At 38.6% G+C, this 23680-nt stretch overlaps 1 protein-coding gene across 5 annotated transcripts in view; it reads left to right on the top strand.

Moving 5' to 3' along the window:
• The window catches only part of STK24 (serine/threonine kinase 24), a 102415-nt gene extending 88809 nt beyond the window's left edge, over positions 1–13606 (top strand). Inside the window, exons 8-12 of one of the 5 annotated variants that reach the window (XR_005583040.1) lie at positions 248–371; positions 1327–1395; positions 1568–1671; positions 3678–3816; positions 10272–13606. Coding sequence is in view for 3 of the 5 variants with exons in the window: in XM_039482428.1 (XP_039338362.1) it covers positions 248–371; positions 1327–1395; positions 3680–3816; positions 10272–10308 (367 nt within the window). In the remaining 2 variants the exon portion in view is untranslated. Of the gene's footprint in view, positions 1–247; positions 372–1326; positions 1396–1567; positions 1672–3662; positions 3817–9299; positions 9483–10271 lie in introns of those variants that run through there. The other 4 variants (XR_005583038.1, XM_039482428.1, XM_039482443.1 and 1 more) reach the window with 4 other exon arrangements.
• Positions 13607–23680: the final 10074 nt, after the last annotated feature.

Genomic DNA, 23680 nt, shown 5'->3' with positions numbered 1-23680 from the left:
CATATGTCTTTCTCCTTAATCTTTATTTAATATACAGAAAAACATCTTCAATATTTAAACAAAATCTTTACTTAAGATCCAACCTAATCATTCTTACCACATGCCTTCTTTTCACTGGCCTGAGAAGGATGGTGTTCTAAATTCACTCTCAAATCTGAAGGTTTTAAGCTTTTTTTGGCATTACTAAATCAATATTACTAACGCAGTAAAGGAAAAATTCTGAAATGTCTTAGTATTTTTTTTAAAGTGAAACTGATGGCCAGGCCACAGGTGGTCGTGATTCGGGGGACTGGATCTTTACAATCAGAGAAAAAGACCCCAAGAATGTAGAGAATGGAGCAGCCCAGCCACAGGAACTAGAAAGCAATAAGGTACTGTATTAATGTTTAATGCTAAAAGCAATACTAGAAAGATATACATCTAAACATGCTAATCTAGTTCAGTCATGCAACATTTTTTCAAATTTTGTTTCACTTAAGATACTCCATTGACAGTTTAAATACTTAAAAATCTGCAGTCTTTTAAATTATGTAGATTACAGTTGTTGCTTATATTGAACAGCTCTTATCAAAATGATTTCATCCTGAAATACTTCTTCACTCTTAAGTTTGATTTTTGTAAATATGTGTGATGTTGTTTTTAAATGTTTTATTATGGTTCACTTAGCATTTTGTACCTGCATGTGTCAAGACATTGGGAGTAGGATCAGACTTTTCTCATTTTTAGTATCAGAGGGGTAGCCGTGTTAGTCTGGATCTGTAAAAGCAGCAAAGAATCCTGTGGCACCTTAGAGACTAACAGACGTTTTGGAGCATGAGCTTTCGTGGGTGAATACTCACTTCGTCTGCTTGCATCCGACGAAGTGGGTATTCACCCACGAAAGCTCATGCTCCAATACGTCTGTTAGTCTATAAGGTGCCACAGGATTCTTTGCTGCTTTCTCATTTTTAGTAAGCTTCACTGTACATTCTTGGAGAAACATTGTTATGTAATGCACTTTTGTCATACAAAATCCTACTCTTTAATTAATCTTCATATTGAATTCACACCCACACATAATGTAATCACTTTACACATACTTTGATAGATATTAAAACTTAATGTACTACATGAATTAGTTCATATGTGTGCATGTTTACATACCCATTTTTGTGTTTATATGTAGTGTATTAGAACTAGTTTTTTTATGAAACAAATATAGAAAGCAATGAGGATGCATTTTCAGAAATCAAATAGCTCAGGCTCAGTTAGGGTTATTTTGAAGATACAATGTAAATGTTAATCGCGCTCACTCTATTACAGATGTCACTCTTTTTTCTCTTAAAGGAAAAAGAGACCCCCAGGCGTCCTTTGTCTCAGTGTTTATCTGCAATTATATCTCCTTTATTTGTGGAGGTAAGCTGCCTCTGAAAACTTAGTTATTTCTAGTATCTATATATATATATATGTCTCTTTGGAGAATGGCATATCCAAGGATACTGTAACTGATAGGTTAACTCTCCTTATGGTCCAGCAGTAGCATTCTGGTTTATTGGTGTCTCATCTGTTTCTTCTGTTTCTTTCCTAGTTTGTTTACAGCAATGCTCATTTGTGCAGAGCAACCACATCACTTACACTAACTGAAGAGAATGAGGAGAGAAATAAAGCTGGGAGACAATTCAATAAAGAGGGGAGGTGTGTGTTACTGCTTGGACTGCAGTGCACCAGTTTTTCCTATTATTGGGTCTTTTTGTCTAATCTGCATTCAGCTCCTCACTTCTCCCCAATGTCTGCTTGGTGGACTAGGCTAAGAGAGTATAAAAGGTTCAAAGCCCTGAAGTATAAATGCTGAACTTGTACTGGAATCTAACAAACTATTTTATGCAGATATTCTGTGGAATGGTTCTTTAATTTTTTTATAAGTATATTTACATCTGAAGGGGAATACAGACATAATGTAGAGTCCGTTACTTAAAAAATACCTATAGAACTGTATTTGATATCATTAAGCAGTCCTTTCCTACCCTAGCATTGCTGTAGAATAAGGACAAGATTTTCTTTTAAACCATGTTTCAATCTTTACAACTGTCCTTCCCCTGTGGGTGGAAAAAACAGAGGGCACCAAAAGTATTTTCCTAATCAAAGGAGCCCCGGTCTTGAGGAGGCTCCTGGAAGGTTTCCATGCCACGTAGCAAGCCTATTGAACACAGTAGAGCAGATACTTACCCAGAAGAGTGGTCTCTGCACCAGAGCTTACTCAGACTCAGCGGAGAGTCAACTTGTCATCCTCATCTGTAAAATGGTGAATAGCATTTTCCTTCCTCATGGGGATGTTGGGTCTTAAATTTATTAGGGAGTTCAATGCTTGTAGGCTGAGTGAATTGCACACTCCAGAGGCTCCTTCCATTCTTCTGTTCCCCACTACAAGTTCCCTGTGTGCCACCCTCCTATGCCCCTCTATTTCAGGGGTTCCCTGCTGCTCCCCTCCCCTTATCTCTCATGCCAGGGGTTCTGTCTGTTCCCATCTCTTCTTCCCACCCCCATGTCATGGACTGTATTTCATCCCATGGCAGGGGCAGGGACAGAGAGAGAGAGAGAGTGTGTGTGTGTGTGTGTGTGTGTTTTCCCTCTTTCCCACAACTGCAGTTTCCCCATCCCATTTCTACCATCCCTCTGGGGCCCTGCTTTTTTCCTCTCCCCAATTTCCACTCTCCCTATTCTGGTTTCCTGCTTTCACAGCCACACACCTGGCTCCCCGCCTCTGGATTCCTGCATCCCCCATCATCACCACCACTCCTCGCCACTTGATTTCCTTGTGGGTCTCTGCTTAGCCATCCTCTCTTCCCCTTAAGAGCAAGTCCACTTCCTCACTCCCCTCTGGGTCCCTGCTTCCCCCCATCACCACTGCCCCATCTCTCTCATCCCTCCTGCTTCCCTTTCTCCCTCATGTGTTCCCTGCTACTCCACTCTTATCCCCATTTAGCTCCTTACACACTCTGCCTGTAAGATTCTTTGATTCCTATTAGGATCCAAGCTACAGACACTCCGAATGCAGCAAGTTAAGCTGCTGCTTCTCATGTGTAGGCAGCAGCAGATTCCATTCCTGCAGCATCAGGGAGTGTGGGGGACCTGATTTTCCTCTGACCTAGGCTTTTTCCAGTGTTCTGATTTGAACCAAAATAAATAGGATTCTGTCCAGTGAGACCTAGAACATTCACTGACATTTTAGAATTGGGCAGCTGCAATGTTCAAAGTTATTGTGTAACAGATACTCAGCGAACTAACTTTTTAAAGTGCTGTGAAATCCTCACATGGAAGGTGCTATGAAAGTACAAAGTGTAGTACAAAATTAGTAAGACTAACTCTTACTTTGTACGCAACAGCACCTTTCTAAAATCTGGAAAATAAAATTGCTGGTGACCTCAGATGACCCTTGGTTTCTTGGGTTGGGGGTTTCACATCCCACATGGACACCTTATTTTTGTGAATGCTTAGACTGCTCTTTTAGTGACCTGCGATAAAAATCTCTAATTACAAATAGTGTGTTTCTCTAGCTAGACTTTTTAATGATAAAAAAAAAAGAATGTACTAATTTTCAGGAGTCTAGTTCTGTGGAAACAGAGAAATTAACACATAATATTACATGTTCAAATATTTGTCAGATAATTACATTGTTAATGTAGTTTTGCCATTTTTTTAGTTGAAAGAGAAAAGTCAGGCATATGGTGACAACATGGGGTCCATAGAAGAACTGAGAGAAGCTATTTATTTAGCTGAGGAGGCTTGTCCAGGCATTTCAGATACCATGGTATCGCAGCTTGTACAGAGGCTTCAGAGGTAACAATAAAAATACCTTTGCATTAAGACTTACAGAAAATTGCAAGACTTACTTTAATATTTGCTAAGTATTTTGTAAAATACAAGTATTGACTGATATTTCTGTATTATAAAGATAAAATATTTTCTGATGTGCTTTTACTTTGTTTATGAAAATGTAATTGTTTAATAGAAAAATTCTTAGCCTATCAGGAACTTAAATTTCTTTTTCCTGTCTTCATTATATATACTCACTTTCACACACTGCATACTGTATATTGAATGTATTGTCTGCAAAGCCAAACCAGAAAAAGAACACTACCATGAGTTACATAAAAATGAACTTTTTCTTTTTAAATGGTAAGTATACGAAACTGCTCAGAGATTTGCAATGTGGGATATAGTCCCAGGAGAGATTGATTAGTGTGCTGTGGGGTGTTTGTGTGTGTATGTATGTATGTATTTTAAAAAGAGTACTTGAATAGTTTACATTCATGACTATTGACCTCTGCTGTCTCCTGGTAGAAAAGGAAGAGATCAAATATCAAATTTGGAAATTTCCTTTACTCATTGGTCTATAATGAATGTGAGTTCCAAATTTCAAGATACTAGCTCAGTGTGTGTGTGTGTGTGTGTGTGTGTGTGTGTGTGTGATGTATTAAATATTACATGAAAATAAAATAGAAAGTGTTGTTGTGCCCACTATAATTAAAGGTAAAAACTGTTTGCATTTTAAAACCCTCTTCTTTTCTGGTTGTGAACTTGTGAATCATTCTCTTTCCACTCTTGAGTTCTGTCCAAAAGTGAAATTTTGGAAAAGTTCAAACTAAATCTCTTTAGTTGCTAAATAAATAGTGCCCAAAAGAAATATGTTTCAAAGTGGTCTAATAAGGATACATCAATGAATTGTGTGCACTTTACCAATATTTAAAAAAACTAAAAAAATCCAGGATAATAGTTGAAAGCAATTTTTTAAAAAATACTACGCAGAGTGCACAATAATGTTCATTAGCATTGTCCAGTATGTTTACCTTAATAAAATTTTCCCCCTTTCATCACAAGGAAAATGCTCATTGAGATTGAGAGTGTGTCAAGGTTTATTGTCCTCAAACTGCTGCTGGAACAGTTTTGTATGACAGAGATTGTATAAGCATATCAACAAATTTTCAAAAAGTCTTCCATCTTAACATAAAAGTAATAAGTTGTGGATATGAATAACTATGGTTCCCTTGATTTTTGGACCTCCATATTTTTTTGCCTCATTATTTTAAATTCTTCTACCTTAATGCAGATACTCTTGTATTTAGGACCTGGGTGCTCATGTAAATAGTTCTTACTTGTGTAAGTGGTCTCATTAAAGTTAAAGACCACTTGTGATTAAGGGTATGCAATTTGAGCCCTTAGTGTGTTTGTATAATAATATACTTTTTAAAAAAATAATCTCAATGCCTGGAACCCAGTTATAATACACATCTGTTTTGGCAATATACCAATATATCTTGGGTTCCATCTTAAGTGGAGTTTAATGAAGAAACCATTAATATTTCTAGATGTGAAGCATTTGTTCATACTCTGGTTTGAGAAACGTAACTATGGCTGAATTTAAATTTGTATATTGAAATTGATTATTTCTTTATAAATAAAGTTCTACATAATTTAAAACGGGCCACATATACTCAAAACTTAATTTTATTTTTTTTCAAAAATCTCCAAATATATTGATAGTAACTGAACATCAATGGCTGTAATGGGATGAATTTTACATGTTTCAGAGAGTTTCTGTAAGACCAACCACTGTATGTTTACTAATAAAATTAAAAACAAATGCAAACTTGGTAAAATATGTAATTGCTTTATAAAGTCTAATGTAAATCTGATTGATGCAGTTCAAGTTTATTAGTAGTAAACTTGTCTAGAGAAAGAACAAAACCAGTCACCTTAAAAAAAAAGCCATATTAAATTAATATTAAGGACAAAGGATGTTGCTGAGCATGACCTCTTATGCCTGTGCATTGCAGCAGCAGATGAGCCATACAGAAACCAACCCACTATCAGAATATTTCAAACAGTAGGAAATGCTGTGTATAAAAACCTCTGAAAAATGTATATTTCACAGCTAAATATGTATATCAGCTAATCAGTTTTTGTACTGTATTGACATAAGACAAATTTCGTACAGGAAGAATTTGAGTTGTAATATGTTTATCTATAATTATAAGAAACAAGTATAAAGAATTAATATATAATACTAGGGCTGTCAAGTGATTTTAAAACAGTAATTGTGAATAAAAAAATTAATCGCGATTAATTGTGCTGATAATAATGGAATACCTTTGATTTAAATATTTTTGAATGTTTTCTACATTTTCAAATATATTGAGTTCAATTGCAAAACAGAATACAAAGTGGTACAGTGCTCTGTTAATACTTATTTTTTATTACAAATATTTGCACTGTTAAAAACAAAAGACAGTATTTTTCAATTTACCTAATACAAGTACTGTAGTGCAATCTCTTTATCATGAAAGTTGAACTTACAAATGTAGAATTATGTACAAAAAAAACTGCATTCAAAAATAAAACAATGTAAAACTTTAGAGCCTATAAATCCAATCAGTCCTACTTCTTGTTCAGCCAATCCATCAGACAAACAAGTTTGTTTACATTTGCAGAAGATAATGCTGCCCGCTTCTTGTTTACAGGGTCACCCGAAAGAACATATTTGCATGGCACTGTTCGTAGCCGACGTTGCAAGATATTTACGTGCCAGATGCAGTAAAGATTCATGTCCCTTCATGCTTCAGCCTCCATTCCAGAGGACATGCGTCCATGCTGATGACAGGTTCTGCTCAATAACTGTCCAAAGCAGTGTGGACCGGCTCATGTTCATTTTCATCATCTGAGTCAGATGGCATTACCAGAAGGTTGATTTTCTTTTTTGGTGGTTCGGGTTCTGTAATTTCCGCATCGGAGTGTTGCTTTTTTAAGACTTCTGAAAGCATGCTCCACACCTCATACTTCTCAGATTTTGGAAGGCACTTCAAATTCTTAAATTTTGGACCGAGTGCTGTAGCTATCTTTAGAAATTTCACATTGGTACCTTCTTTGCATTTTGTCAAATTTTGCAATGGAAGTGTTCTTAAAATTAATAACGTGCTGAGTCATCATCCGAGACTGCTATAACATTAAATATATGGCAGAATATGGGTAAAACATCAGGAGGCATACAATTCTTCCCAAGGAGTTCAGTCACAAATTTAATTAACACATTATTTTTTTAATGAGTGTCATCAACATGGAAGCATTTCCTCTGGAACGGTTGCCGAAGCATCAATAGGCATATGAATCTTTAGCGCATCTGGCACGTAAATATCTTGCAACAGTGTCATACGAACGCCTGTTCTCACTTTCAGGTGACAGTGTAATTAAGAAGTGGGCAGTATTATCTCCTGTAAATGTAAACAATCTTTTTCATGTTAGCGATTGGCTAAATAAGAAGTATGACCGAGTGGACTTGTAGGCTCTAAGGTTTTACATTGTTTTGTTTTTGAGTGCAATTATGTAACAAAAAAAAATTAAGTTGTACTTTCATGATAAAGAGATTGCACTACAGTACTTGTATGAGGTGAATTGAAAAATACAATTTCTTTTGTTTATCATTTTTACAGTGCAAATATTTGTGATCACATATAATACAAGTCAAGTATCAGAGGGGTAGCCGTGTTAGTCTGGATCTGTAAAAGCAGCAAAGAGTCCTGTGGCACCTTATAGACTAACAGACGTATTGGAGCATGAGCTTTCGTGGTTGAATACCCACTTCGGCATGCATCCGACGAAGTGGGTATTCACGCACAGAAGCTCGTGCTCCAATACATCTGTTAGTCTATAAGGTGCCACAGGACTCTTTGCTGCTTATAATATAAGTGAGCACTGTACACTTTGTATTCTGTGTTGTAATAGAAATCAGTATATTTGAAAATGTAGAAAAACATCCAAAATATTCAATAAATTTCAATTGGTATTCTGTTTAACAGTGAGATTAAAACTGTGATTAATTGTAATTATTTTTTTTTAGCTAATCGCATTAGTTAACTGTGATTAATCAACAGCCTTATTTAATACTTATCCCTTAGAGGGTTGGTTAACTCCTCATCTGAATCCCTCTGTTATACTCACACCTTCAGGCAATCCCTCTTCTCATCAATAATACTTGCTTTATCTTACTTTACTTATCTGTTGTTCAGGGTCTTGTCTTTTTTCTTATCTTACTGTGATTGTAAATTCTTTGCAGTAGGGACTGTCTTTACCTGCATTTGTACATTGCTATTTAATTTTATGGTGCTGTATAAATTACTTCAAATAAATTCATTGTATTATTACTCATTTAATGATACTGTAATTAACACAATGGTTTGTAGTTAAAAATAATTAATATTCCTAAAACATAAAACCAGTTCTTCTTTCTTTTAAATACATTTTCAATTTTAATGCGATACATTTTAAAGTAATTTTTATTAAGTTGACCACTTTTTAAGTTTATCAACTTTATTAAGTTTATCAACTTTATTAAGTTGACCCTGCTGTCATAAGAAAAGTTGAAAAGCTTTATCAGATACTTTGCATAATTTTTAGCCCCCTCTGTGTAGGATAATCTGCTATCCATGCTCTGTTAGCAGTTTGAAGCTGAGTAAGCCTGAGAGATTGATCAAAAAGTCTTTACAAAAAAATATTTCAAGACTTTAAAACTAAACTCCCATCAGAAAAATGTTTTTGCATTTGGATAACAGGCTTTTTCAGGCATATTCATCTTTTTTGTTAGTTTGAGATAATCATAGAAATGTAGGACTGCAAACGACCTTGAGAGGCCAGTTAGTCCAGCTCCCCATGCTGAGGTAGGATCAAATATACCTAGACAAACTCTGACGTGTTTGTCTAACCTGTTCTTAAAACCTCCCTGTGACAGGGATCCCACAACCTCCCTTTGGAAGTGTATTCCAGTGCTTAACTATCCTTATAGTTAGAAAGATTTTCCTGTTATCTAATCTAAATCTTCCCTGCCGCAGTTTAAGCCGATTACTTCTTGTCCTACCTTCAATGGACATGGAGAAGAATTGGTTACAGTATAATACCCCTTAGAAACCATGTTTTCTAAACCTTTGATAATTTTTGTTGCTCTCCTCTATACTCTCCAGTGTAAGAAAGATATTGGCAAAGTGTGGTTCCCAAAACTGGACACTTTACTCCAGCTGAGGTGTCACCAGTGCTGAGTAGAGTGGGACAATAACCTCCCGTGTCTTATGTATTGCACTCCTGTTAATAGATCCCAGAACAATACCAGCCTTTTTTGCAATGCATTGTATTTGTTGATTCATATTCAGTTTGTGATCCACTATAACCACAGGTGCTTTTCTGCAGTACTGTAGTCTAGCTAGTTCTTTGTACTTGTGCATTTGAGTTTTCCTTCGTAAGTATAGTACTTTACACTTGTCTTTTGTTGATTTCAGACCAATTTTCCAGTTTTTCAAGGTCATTTGAATTCTAGTCCTGCCCTTCAAAATGCTTGCAATCCCTCCCAAGTTGGTGTCATCCACAAATTTTATAAGCATACTCTTCACTTCATTATCCAAATCATTAGTGATGATCCAAGTTACTAATTTCAGATATTCCTCTATAACACAGCTATGAAGGTGAAAGGATATCACTTAATTGTGCACACTTCAGTATACTTTCAATATTAAATACTGTTGCCATTTGATCACATCTTTGAACAAAAGTGTAGTCTTTTTATAGTATCAAGTTCTTTTCTTTTACACGTTTTAATGTCTAAAATTATCTTTTCACTGGTGATCGCAGTAATTCTTGCCATTAACAAGATTTTATATTTTAAAGTACAATACCTAGCCCTAGTGAGTTATGGTGAGCACCGAGGAACAGTAGAAATTCTTAAACGGGTTCTGGTGTCGTGATTAGAAAGAGCATATTCTGATCTCTAATATACTTTAAAATTTAGTGAAGCTTAATGTATTAAACTCCCCTCCCCCCTCCAAAAGCTTTGGAATGGGAAAGCTATTTTTTCTTTTGGTGGGAGGGAGGCAGGTCTAGTTCAAAAACTTTTTCATGCCCCAGAATATTTTGAGGTGACCGAGACACCAAGTTTCCCAAGGTAGGGGTTTTGAATGAAAACACACAGGATTTATTAAATGATTGTGTACCCATTAAAAGATATTTGAGGATTGACTGTTGTCATTCTGATGAACAGAACCATAGTTATGCACTTGCAATGTCTTATTTATATGATATTCAGGTCTGTAGCTTGATTATATTTTTTTTAAAGTAAGTGTGTCAAAGTATGATCCTGAAAGGAAGAAAGCTTTAAGTTCCTACTTACAGCACAATTTAATGACTTTTTAATCATTCTTTGTTATGTAACAAGAGTTTTAAAGTGACCAAAAATAACCATTTCTTTTCTTCTCCAGATATTCACTAACTGGAGGAAGTACTTCGTCTCACTGAAGTATTGGTTTTGAATTTTTCAAAGTCAAGAGGCCACCCTGTGGCGTCTGCATTGAGGAAGTGCTCTTTAATGTTGATCTACCGCTCTTCAGTGAAAGGACATTCCTGAATGTGCAACAGCAAAAATGAAGTCCCTCAGATGGGGTGTTGTTTTTCAGCTACTTAAACCTATAGTTTTTTTTTTTTAACCGTAATGCACATATTTAAGGGAGAAGTGTCTTTTTATGACATCTGCAATGTATATTTACGTTTGTGATAAGGACACTGAAGATATTGTGAAATCTCAGGTATTTTGCTTTAAGATAACTCCTTTGGGAGATAGAAAAGCATTCTGTTGGATTTGTGTATAGATTTGTATATAGTGTCATTTTTGTACTGCAACCCTTTAAACCTGTATAAGGAGTCACTGTGTACAAAATGACCAAATCTTCTGTAGATAATGTTAGTGAGGTAAATATTTGACAGGCCATAAGTATTGCGTTGCCTTTATTACATGTAAAATTTCAATTATGTGACAAGTGATTCTGGTTTGATTTTGTGTTTGAAGGGTTCACCATGAAAAGATAGTAAATGCCCTATTATGGAAACCTGCTATTTGTACCTCAGTGTATCCAAATTTCCTCATTTGTCCTACATCCCTCTCTTTTTTACACTTGGAAGCTGGCTTTCTGATTATGGTACTACTTTTGGTTTATTTAAATTTAACACATCTTGTCTCATATAAAGCTTTAAATTGTTTATTTTTTCTCTACAGAATTTTTTCACTTTTACATTTCAGTTTTAAATTGTGCCCGTGTAGATTCTGAATCATATGTATTGTCCAGGTTTAGTAATATAAGCTTGTTGTGAAATCTAAATACCTTTTACATCTATACATATCTGAATGCTTACATAAATAAATTTTATAACCTACATATATTTTGAAATCTTGAAATATCTTACAACCTTGGCTTTCAGAGAGTGGAAAATGTTTCATAGAGAGGGTTGCTGTTTTTAATTATAAAATGAAATTGTCTCGGGGAGTAAAAGAAAAAAATTGAATTTATCAATATATAGAAAGGCCCAATCCTGCAGTCCTTAAGTCTATGCATCTCCTATTGAAACTGATGGGAGTTACAGACATCAGTATTGCAGAATTGGGCCCAAAGTACAGAGTATTCCATAATCTTTATCACAAAAAAGTACATGAATTTTGATTGCCTGAAATGAAAATCTCCAGCATTGCTGTGGTTATTTCTGAATAACTTTATTAAGTGTTTCAGTTTCCTTGGAAATGGTAGTTGTATGTATTTTGTGAAGTGACATCTCTTCATGGTATTTATTATATAGTTTAGTATAGTTTGCTTTACCAAGGGCAGAAATAAGTAATTTGTTTCCTTGGTAGGCAGGAGAGGGAGGATTTTGTCTTGTTTCACTCCACAAATTGATAATTACACGTCAGGTGTGTATTTTTGATGTAATGTAATTGTCAGATCTCTAGTTATCTGTTCTCACATTATTTTAGAACTAGAAAACAAATGACTCTTGGAAGTGAATGAAATAAATGAATAACGTAGATACACTATACCCACCAGCCTGTAGCATAATTTTGTCAGGGAAAGGCTGATTGTTAAATGGTGTGGTTCCTATATAATGAACTAAAGTGCTGTTTTTCAACCCTCTCAACTTAATTATCATTTTAATGATTATGTACTATTTTGTGTGATCTTGAAGCTATGAAGACATAGTTTAATCTAGAGGAAATAAACACACAACTGCCCCTTTACTAACTAGAAATGTGCATTTGAATCTTGATGCAGTGAAATGAGGAATATACCCTTTTCAATGCAGAAATCAACAGAGAGTCAGTTCTACCACTTGAGAATATGTAGTGGTAGTGTTGTGGGTGGCATATAGAAATAATCAGAGATAAATTGAAGTTTAAATGGAACCACTGAAACCTTCCCAGTGTCATCTGTTACTATAAGAATGTCTTTAAATTGAAATGAGCTAGTTGGGAAAGAGCACACTTTGAAGATTTAGAGGCAAGTCAGATTTACAAGACAATATGGAGTTTCACTTTGAAATTTCTGAAGCAAAAGTTAGTCAGAAAATTGTCTGGTGTTCAGAAAGTGTAATCACTGACCTGCCCTTTTATTTTGTTATGAAAAACTACCCAGTTTGAGACTCATTGAGGATGATTATAACAGATGATGCTTGGTGAAGGCAAACTTTGATTAAATAACTAAACAGATAGACACAGTTAGAAGGCCAATTGGCCAAAAGCAGAAGACTTAAAAAGAAAAACTTAGTTAATTTATGGTGTAGATATGAGTATTTTTATATATAATATAAATATATATGTTAATGCAGATCAATCTTCAGATACGATGATTCACTGCAAAAATCAACATTTTGTCTGGAATGTACAATGACAATCATTTGCTGGAGAAAAATGTTAGTTTCAGAAATAAATCTGTACCAGTAATAGAAAACTTCTTTCATTTGAGGTCAATATGTCTCGGAGATAAGTATGGCATAAGTAGTCTCTGAGGCAAGATACTTAAGAAAATTTTAATATTATTCTGAGAAAATGTCTTCTGCTAAGAACTTGACATTATACTATTGCACTTAAGCTAAGTTTTTCTGGTACCGGTAAAGCAGCTATTTCAAAATTTCCCTTGAGTAGAGTGAAGGCTCAAACCAAATTTACCTTAGTAACAAGTATTACGCTAGTCATGCAGATGTTGAACTCAGTGGACTCTTCACTTGTAAGAGGTTGCGAGACTAGGCACTAAATAAACTGTTAAAAAACAAAAAAGTTAACCAGAAAAATTCTTTGAAAATGGAAAGATGTTTTGGTTTTTTTGTGCATCAAGTGTATGCGTTTTTTAGTTAACCTTAATTTCCCTTGCAGTTGCACTATTATAGTTAATAAACACTGTTTAGTAGACCCTGGTGGCATTACTAACAAATCATTGCACCAGGCCTCTGGTAAAATAATGAAACATTTCTTCTGTTTCTCACAATGTAATCAAGTGCCATTGCCTCTTGAAAGCTCCAACGGTTTGTAAATGGTTCTTGAGTTGTACTTGTGAAGTGTCTGGTTCAGTTCTTGATCTTTTATATAGCACTTCGGGTGGTTGTTTTTTTGTGAACACATAGTACTGATGTCTGTTTGTAACAGTTTATTTCCTTTCTTAAAGAAACATAGCTGACGTATTTCAGCTACCAATATGGCAGTAAAGCGGGTGATCATCAGGAAGTGTTCATATGCATAGGTATAGTGCAAGGGTCAATAAAGATCAAAGAAACTTAATTATTCTTGTAGTGTGTGTGTGTACTTTGGGACTGGGGACATCTTAAAATGTAGCAGAAAGTCTGCGAACCTAGTTCTTCAGACTGCATAAAATTTGGAGTGCTATCAATTGCACTAGGCATATGTAGTAGTTCTATCTTATGTGATTGGGTTTCTGCCCTTTTTTAAGCATGCATTAAATTGTTCTCTAAGCAGAATCTAATATGTACATTTTGATTTCTATAACACTGCTGACTGTTTATACCCTCTGTACCTAAACTTCACTTCTGTTGTTCTGCAAGGTATTGAACACCTTGAAAACTACGTCACACACACACACACACATAGATAGATAGATAGATATAGATATATGGAAGGAGAAATGTAATGCAGTTATGACATTTGTGTGGTCAGTAAGAAGATATTCTAGATCCCCTTTTGGGGAAAATCTCTGGGTCTGGTGTGACCAGTCTTAAGTAATGTTAAACAGAACATTTAAAAATGGATTTCTAATTTTGAGATGATTATAGAAGATGTTTTCTCATGCAAGAAGTCTGAATATATTAAACTACAGCTTCATCTAAACAAATAACATTGCAGCTCTTTCAATAATGGCATGATGATAAATTTCACCTTATAAAATTCAATAATCATACAGTTGGTCTAATGAGATGGAGAATTTTAGGACTTGTCTACACACAAGCCAGACCAATTTAACAGCAAATGTGATGTTGCACTGTTTTTGATAAACCATTGCAGCTGTGTGTAAACATTCATTCATTAAGTTTAATCTGGCTTGTACTTAGACACACATTGTTGGTCCATGCCAGCTGACTTGGGCTCGTGGGGCTTAGGCTAAGAGCTGTTTAACTGTAGTGTAGACATTTGGGCACGGGGGTATCTAATTGCAGTGCACACATACCTTGGGTAACATGTATCACAGGGAAATTAGTTTTCTGGTGTAGGACCTGTGGGTGGAGGCTGCTTTCATTTGAATGTTTAACATTTCCTGCAGGAAAAGGTTGATAAGGGATTGGCTTGGTATTCTGATGTATTTGTAAATTCTTTCAGGTGTTCCTCCCCCCGGCCTGTAATTGTGGGGTATTGTCCTTATTTTAACTTTGGAAGGTGATTGCCCTTTTGTTGGTCTCATGTAGAATCAGGGGCTAGTTGTCATTTTTTTTGTGAGTTTGTTTGTATGAGGACATAAGATATATCTTACCATTTTTATTGCATAGCCAGAAGCCAGAGAGAGCAGCCTTGCTTTCTTCGGGTACTTGTGCATGTCCATTCCACGGTAGGTTTGTGCGCGCCCCCAGCACAGTCACCGGAAATTTTTCCCTGAGTGGTACCAGTTGGGGTGGCTTGGGCACTCTCTGGTGCCTCGCAGTCATAGCACTAGTATAAAGGGCCCAGCTGACCCTGCTCTCCCTCAATTCCTCCTTACTGCCCGTGATGTTCACTGGAACTGCTCTCCTTGCTATGGTAAGCTTTTCTCAGTGGACTTTGTATTTTTTTTCTTCTGTTGTATATAGTTAGTGTTTGTAATAGTTTTTGTCTTAATTAGTTAGTATAGGTGTTCTTCCATTAGAGGGGTTTCATCCGTTCCCAGTGCGAAGATATGCCTCTGTAACCAGGCTTCAAGCCCTGTGCCTTCTACAACAAGGCTATGCCTCTGAATGACGTGCATTCTATTTGCCTAAAGTGCTTGGGTGATGCTTACCTCAGGGATTGCTGTCAGATCTGCCATGAATTTAAACCCTGTACGAAGGAGGGCCTGGAAGCCAGGTTAAAGTTCCTTCTAATGGAGGTGGCATTGAGACTTTCCACCAAGTTGAGCCAGTTGAACTCACCACCGAACACCCTGACATCGGTGAGGAGTGCTCCTCCCACCGTCTGGAAGTCCCAGCACTGTTCGCATTCTCTGGTGCCTAGGAAGCATAGGAAGCAGCTGGCTGAAAGGGGCCATTCCCTGACTTTGAAGAAGGCCAGGCATGGTAAGCAAGCGAAGTGCGACCTAGGTCAGGCCACTCCTCTGCCTCGGCATCACACTCAGCACCATAGACTCTGGCCTTGACCCAGGCACTGTTGAATCTGGTATCAGAAGAACAATCGGCAGTGCAGGGACAGCAAGGCACCAGTGCCATTGCAGTGTTTTCCATGCTGGAGGCATTTTCTGTCATCAGGGACCTGCTCTTGCCACCGGTGTCACTGGCAGTACAGGAGTTGGTGGCATCGGTGCTGGTGGACAGGAGGGAGCATGTAGCCCCCAGTTGTTTGGTTCCAGGCCCCGTTGTATCATCCAGGGGGAAACCAACCTTGAGGGCTCTGGTCCAAGCTTCCCCGCCTCAGCACTGATCTCCAGCACCGGTGGGAACCATGCCTCCATGATCACCAGAGGCAGGCTCATTGTTGTCAGAATTGGAGGTTGGGTCACACTCCTTGCATCAGAGGAGTCGCCCCCACTATCTCTCCAGTCATCCTTATGCTGCCATGGACCTCGGCACAGGAGTGCCATCGGGTGTTTGGCCTAGTGGTCACTACTTATGCCAATGCAGTGGCCCTTTTGTAACTTGTGGGGGTTTCCTCTAATCCCGGGACTCCATTTGAGAGCTGTTCCTACTCTGTGGCCTCCAAGAGAAGGATGCTTCCGTCCCATCGGGCAGCACCCAATCAAGGTTCAGGAATGGCTTTGTGGGATCCTGTCAGTGCAAAAGTGGAAGAGGAGTACCCTCAGCTGGTGCCAGCCTCCTCCTCCTCCCCAGATGAGTCTGTGACAGGGGCAAGTGTGTTGCCTTCACAGGATGACTCTAAGGCCCACCAGGAACTGCTGAAGAGAGTGGCCTTAAACTTAAACTTACAGGTGGAGGTAGTAAAGGAATCCTCCCATAGCCTGATTGACATTCTGGCTGCAGCGGACCCGTCAAAAGTAGTCCTGCCTCTCAGTGAGGCCATTATGGACCCAGTGAAAGCCCTATGGCAAACCCCCACTTCCCTTCCCCCCACATGAAAAAGAGCGGAGGGGAAATACTTTGTCCCTGCCCAGTATTGAGTTCCTATACACTCATCCTTTCCCTCCTCCCCAGGATCCCTGGTGGTTTCCACAGCCAACAAGAGGGAAGGCAGGGTCTTCAAGGGGTGACTCGAGGCAAAAGACTCCAAGAAATGTTTGGTAGAAAGGTTTACTCTACCGGGTGCTGCAGCTTAGGATTGCTAAACAGTAGATGCTGCTGAGTAGATATAACTTCAACATGTGGGAGTCCATGTTGAAGTTCAAGGACTTGTTTCCCCAAGAGGTCAGGCAAGAGTTCTGATTGGTGATGAGGGGAAGTCCATAGCCAGACCTTCCTGCAAGCTGCCCTGGATGTGGCTGATTTGCTGGCCAGGTCCGTGACTTCCGCAGTGACAGGTGCAGGAGATCATGGCTGCAGTTTGGTCTCCTGGATAAGGTCAAGCAGACACTTCAGGACTCCCCTTCGAGGGAGCTTTGCTCTTTTCAAAGCAGACCAATGATGCTCCACGAGCTGAAGGACTCCAGGGCGACACTTAAGTCCTGGGATTGCATGACTTCACAGAAGCACTACAGTCCTGACCAGTCTTCCTGATACTCCGTCCTCCTCATACCATCAAGACCCACAGAGGAAATGGAGTAGGGGTTTTAGATGCAGACCCCCACCCCCTTCTACCTCATTAACAATGCCCTGCCCAGAAACCCAAGGACCTCTAAGCAGAACTTTTAATTGGATGCTAGAGGATGTTGTACCAGCTCCTGTGATGCCAGATCTTGTTTCCCCTTTATTTGTGGATTGCATATCCCAGTTCACCACTGCGTGGTCCCATATCACCATGGACCGTTGGGTGCTGAGCACAGTGGAAATGAGATATTCCCTTAAATGTATTCCTACTCCCCACAGCTCCCCCTCTCTACTCAGGGATCCCACAGCAGAAACTTCTGGTCCAGGAGGTGCATTTTTTTCCCCCTCTGGATGGGAGCTATGGAAGAGGTTCCACAGGATTTAAGAGGGAAGGGGTTTTACTCCAGCTACTTCCTAATCCCGAAAGCCAAGGGTGGTCTCTGACCTACTTTAGACTTAACACCAGTTGAATGGGCTACCTCAAGCAATTAAAGTTCTTCTTCGAGTGATTGCTCATTTAGATTCCAATTAGGTGTGTACGCACCACGTACACAGTCGTTGGAGAGGTTTTCCCCTAGTAGCACCCGTCGGGTAGGCTGTGGAGCCCCCTGGAGTGGTGCCTTCATGGAGCTCAATATATGACCCTGCCGACCTGGTGTCTCCTCAGTTCCTTCTTACCGCCAGCGATGGTCGTTGAAACTGTGGTATCTTGCTTTGCAAGCTCTACGTTTCCCTAGCTTTGTTCTCTATACTTATAAGTTAGTTAGCTGTTGGGCAGAGGTGGTGGAGTCGGAGGACCCGATGGTCGACATCTTGGCCATGGAAGGTCCTTCAAGGGTGACTCTGCCCCTCATTAAGACCATGCAGGCCAATGCCAAGACCTTCTGGCAGACCCTGGCCTCCATCCCTCCCACCGCCAAAGGCTTTGAAAAGAAATACTTCATCTCATCGAAGGGGTACGGATCTCGTCATGCACCTTGCTCATTTGGTGGTAGCAGCAGTGAACAAGAAGGAGAGGCAGGGCAAGAAGCCCCAGCGCCTAAGTCCAAGGATGCCAAATGCATGGACTTGTTTGGGCGTAAAATGTACTCGCGGGAGGGTGCAGGGGGTTTGGAACTCAGGATTGCCAATCAGCAGGCAATTCTGAACAGGTATAGCGTCAACTCTCGGAACTTGATGCTCAAGTTCAAGGAACTGGTGCCCACTGAGTCAAGGGAGGAGTTTGGAGCTACTGATTTCATTGGGGTTGCTACTGATTTACACTACTACAAGTGAGGAGAGACTCAGGCATAGGCACCGACTCCGGGGGGGGTGCTCCAGGACTCAAGCACCCATGGAAAAAAATAGTGGGGATAGTCGACACCCCCCAGCCACAGCTAGGCCACCGTTCAGCAGCTGGCATGGGGCTTTGGGGAGAGGGTGGAGCAGGGGCTGGAAGAGGTGGCGTGGGAGTGGGGGGGTGGAACACCCACCGGGAGAAATAAATGTCAGTGCCTATGACTGCACATCAACGTCAGAGAGCTCAGGGCAGTTTGTCTGGCTTGTCAGGCAGACAAGCCCGCACTACTGACCATAAGCCCCCATTGGCCTGGAACGGCAAACCGCGGCCAGTGGGAGCTGTGATTGGCCGACCCAGTGGATGCTGCAGGTAAACAAACCGTCCTGGCCCGCCGGCAGATTTCCCTGATGGGCTGCGTGCCAAAGGTTGCTGATCCCTGGTCTATACCATTGTACTAGAATTATCTTGGACATCCTGGCTCACAATATTTGGAATGCTGGAAAAAATCATGGCCTGTCTGGTAAATAGCCTGTATTTTTAAGTTATGATATCCTGAGTTGAACCAGGGATGAAAAGGAATGCTACACACAACTTGCCTATAATTTGTGTTTGCTATAGCCCTATAGTCACAAGATATCTGATCTTAAAGTCACAGCCTTCTGTTCCCTGTCTCCACAAATGGATTAATACGTGTAACAGCTATCTCAAAAACTACATGCGTCATTTCAGTGGCATCATTCAGCGCTTAAAGTGGTTGAGTGTATGTCTTTGAAGAGGCATGTCTGCTGGCACCTAGGCTTGTATGGCTAGTATTCTGGTATGCAGCTGAGTATGCTGTTGATAAATCATTTAAGTTGGGGTAAGATAAATTCATGTTATAATAGTGTGCCATCTTTAATATCTTTAATGTCAATACTGTTTTATTAGCTTTTATTTCATAGCATTTGCTGGGTGAACTGACAGCTGGAAAAGTGGTGCCAAAATAACTCTTTCGTTGATGATTCCTATTCGGCTGATTAGTTGAAAAAGCTTTATACTGCTAAAGTGCTGACGCAGAAATCATACCGACAGGTAAGAATACTCATTTTAAACTTCTGTACCACTGCAGGGAAACGTAATTGGAAAAAAATGGACAAGTGGTTGGGTGGGGAGGTTAAATGCTGGGAAGCTGTATCAGTATTTAGCCAGATCTCTGCTGGCATCAGCAATAGTGCTATATGTTGATCTTCACCTCAGGCTGATGGAAAAAAATGTCTCCCCTGGGCTTACTCTTCCTAGGTAGTGAAAATGAGGCATAAGCCATAGACTGATTTAAGAAATGTAAATTGCAATAAAACAGTGGAACTGGGCTGACATTTATTTAAGAGCTCAGAACAAACTACTGAACGAGGTAGCTGAGCTACTAATAAAGGCAAAATCCTATACTCTACAACGCTGCTAAAAGCACCATACTTTCAGCTGAGGGAGGAGCTGCAGGTTTGGCCCCCAAAATGTAAGTTCTGTTATATATATTCTTGAACAGTGGTTGGTGATACTGAAAGTTATAGAGTTAGGTTCTTAACTGCCATTTGTGCCTTTGAAAAATCTCTCCCTAAATCTTCAGTGCCAAAATACTTCTCCAATAGGTGCTTTAAAATTCTAGAACCAATTGCTTGTTTTTAACTATTACATGACAGGGACAATCCAGTGTGGCTGTTGTACCAGTAAGTGTGCCTCTTCATTTTATTAGTCATTAACAGAATAGTGAATAAAATAAAACTGATGGATGTGGGATGCTTAGATATCCAAAAGGTTTGTGCATCTCCCGTTCACAAAGCTATGAATGAAATTTGGTAACTTTGCTTCTTATATTTAATTATTATAAAGGATAGATGGGGGGTGCCCTAGAGATCAGTACTAAGACCTACGGTCATATCTGCAGCTGGTGTAAATTGTGGCGTAGCTCCATAGACTTTCACAGAGCTATAATGTACTTTGAGATCTGCCCCTTAGTGTATAGTAATTAAAAACTTAAATACTCTGAATATGAGTTGCTCAACTAGGAGACTGAGCTACCTCACAAGGCCCCAATAAAACAGACACTGGGCAACGTGTCACATTAAAAGGAACTATTTAAACAAATCAGATTTCTTAGGTTTGTGGATTGGTTTGCTGATAAGTTTTTCACTCAGTGCCCAGCAATTGTAAATAAGATACTTGGCACCATTAAGAGAATGGAAAATAATACTGAGAACACAGTGAAAATTAGCGTCACGTGCTGATAAGAGATCAGATGTGAGAGATTAAAAAAACTAGTTTGGAAAACAGAAGTGTGAAGATGTATGGCAGATAGCATATACAATATTGAGCTTTAAATCTTGACAAAGTTTGAACCCTAGAAATGTGAGAAGCCACTTATAATGGATAGCCATGTGTGCTGTCCCTAAATCTGAATGGCTAGCAGCTATTACCATAGTTTTTTCAGTAAAGAGGCCTTGAGTTTGTAATTTGCTTCCTTCTAAACCAGCCTGAATTTAACTTTCAGGGCACTATGAAAAGCTAATCCTTTTATTCTTTGCCTAGTGTCAGTAGGTTCATGCTGTATTCTGGATGTAGGGAGTCTAGTTTACTTTTTAGCAGTATTAAATATTGTTTGTACATTTGCCTAAAGAAGCTATAGTGGGTGGATTTTTAAATGTGAAAACAAATTAAATGGAAGTTAGAGAGAATTAGAAGCATTTTGCTCTTTCCCACAATAAATTATTAAAAGGGTGGTTTTGATTTAAATATATATATCTCTCTCTCTCTCTCTTTAAGAGCTAGCTAGCTCTTATTATTTTATTGACTGTATAATCAGTAGAGCTCACGATACTCTGAAACTGAGATTAAAAAGCTGCTTACAATTAAAGAGTTTAAACTCAGACAGCAAAGTGGTTCAACACACATACATCTTATCTTTGAAGGGAGAAAGATGACCACTGGAAAGTAGAAAATTTAAAATGAGGTGGCTGACAGCGCACACTTGGTCTATCTACAGTATTGTGTGTATATATAAATGTCCTAGACACTCAATCTTAGTGGTGGATTTGAGCTGTGGTTTCTTGAAATAAAAGCTAGCGTCATTGTATTCTTAAAGGTACTAAACCTTCCGAACTATACCAGACTGTAGTTTTAAAAGTATCTGTACTAAAGACTTCCTAGAATCTCTCTCACCCCTTACCTAATTTGTCCCAGTAATACTTTTTTGCTGTTTGCTAATCTGTGTTAAAATGTTGTTTGGATATTTCAAACCTGCTGTTGATTATTCACCAGTCTATGTTTGGTTATTTATTCCCTGTTTCATATCTCTACACACCCGTATTCACATTTAAAATAAATTCTGGGACATTGCAATGCACCTTCTTTGCAGATTCCCTAGGGTTGGTGAGTATTCTTCACTTTGTTCTAGGTCTGTAAGGGTACGTCTACACTACCCACTGGACTGGCGGGTAGCAATCAATCTATCGGGGATCGATTTATCGCGTGTAGTGTAGATCGATCCCCAATCGCTTTCCCGTCGACTGCTGAACTCCAGCTCGGCAAGAGACGGAAGCAAAGTCGACAGGGGAGTGGCAGCCATTGATCCCGCGCCGCGAGGACGCGAAGTAAGTGATTCTAAGTCAATCTAAGATACGTCGACTTCAACCACGCTATTCTTGTAGCTGAAGTTGCATATCTTAGATCGATCCTGCCCCCCAGTGTAAACCAGGCCTAACAGAGAGTCAGTACTGTAGGTTCTCCCAAGTGTTTCTCTGTGGCTTAGTTGTTCTAAATTTTTCTTGCATTTTTTCCCTTATATGAATCAAGCTTTTTAAAATGGTTTAACTAAATATAGTTAACAAATCAACAACCTTTAGCTGTAAACATATCTACTGTAATATTTTTAGTACTCAGTCTGTACAATAATTCAATATTATCCACTACAGTAAGATAAAGTTTTGAGCTGTTCCACATATTGAGCATGTTAAAGGTAAGTGTCTCTAAGGAAAAGCACAGGTAACTGCTTGAATTATCACTTTGAGTGTTTAGCACTCAATAAAAACTTTTTTCAGGGTAGTTAAAATACATTTTAAGTAAACTTTAAATCACAATTTTATTTACATAGTGCTAGCTCCTTAGAAATGTAAGATTATAAAATAGAAAGTAAAGAGCATTATTTGAACTTATTTCTTTATGTGAATGTCTACTAACAAATAGAAAAAAATCTCTAGTTTCCTAAGAAATTTATGCCAAAAAAAGACAAGTCCAAGTCGTGGCAGTGAGAACACCACAGACTCTTGCACAAGCTAGCTGTTTATCAGTTGTGTGTTATATTTGCAACTAACACTGCCTTCTGCTATAAAACTGGAAAACTGAAATTATTCAATCATACTATTCTCCGCAATCAAGGCTAGTAGTTTGAAGTCACTTGGGTGGGATTTTCAAAAGGACCCAGTTGTGTATATAATAAGGATTTAGAAGACTGTTAGTCTCTTATTTTTGAAAATGTTCGCATGGGTGTACAAATTAAATCTAAATAACTTTTCAGCATGAAAGCAATTTGGTACTTCTTGGGAGCACTAAAAGATCACTGAAGTTTTTAGGAAAAAAAAAGACAAATGACAAAGTTTTGCCTTGAAATTGCAGTATGCTTGATTGTGTTGTGAGGTATTTTATTCCCTTTTGTTGTGAGCAATACTTAAACCATTTTATACATAGTGTAAGGACAAATGATTAACAAATCCAGTAGCTACACAATAAAAAAAATGTGGTAGAATAATCCCCACTCCTTTCTTTGTGGTTCCCATATTTATCCAAGCCTCTCTGGCTTCATGCAGTGTTCCCTGAAAGGAGCCCTTAACTGGGATAGAGCTGTGTGTTTAGTAGGTTGAACCTATGTTTACAGTGATCAGTCAATTTTCTTTGTTGTTTATATTATAGAGTGATTCCTGACAAATTCTGATTGGACCAATGGATGATCCAAAAATGTTGTTAGATAATTATGGCAAATGGAGTAAATGTCTCAGCTGATGTGTATAGCTTTCACCCTCTATATATAACAAAGTCATAATCTGTTGAGATAGTAGTAGTACCGCTCTAGAGGGACTAGAGTTTTAAAAAAGTTTGTAGACCACTATAACTTCTCCGTGAAAAATGAAACAAAACAATTGCACTCAGATGCAG

Source organism: Mauremys reevesii, linkage group 1, assembly GCF_016161935.1.
Source record: "Mauremys reevesii isolate NIE-2019 linkage group 1, ASM1616193v1, whole genome shotgun sequence".
NCBI lineage: Eukaryota > Metazoa > Chordata > Testudines > Geoemydidae > Mauremys > Mauremys reevesii.
Note: the sequence above shows the minus strand (reverse complement) of the source record. Positions and strands in the feature narration are given on the sequence as shown.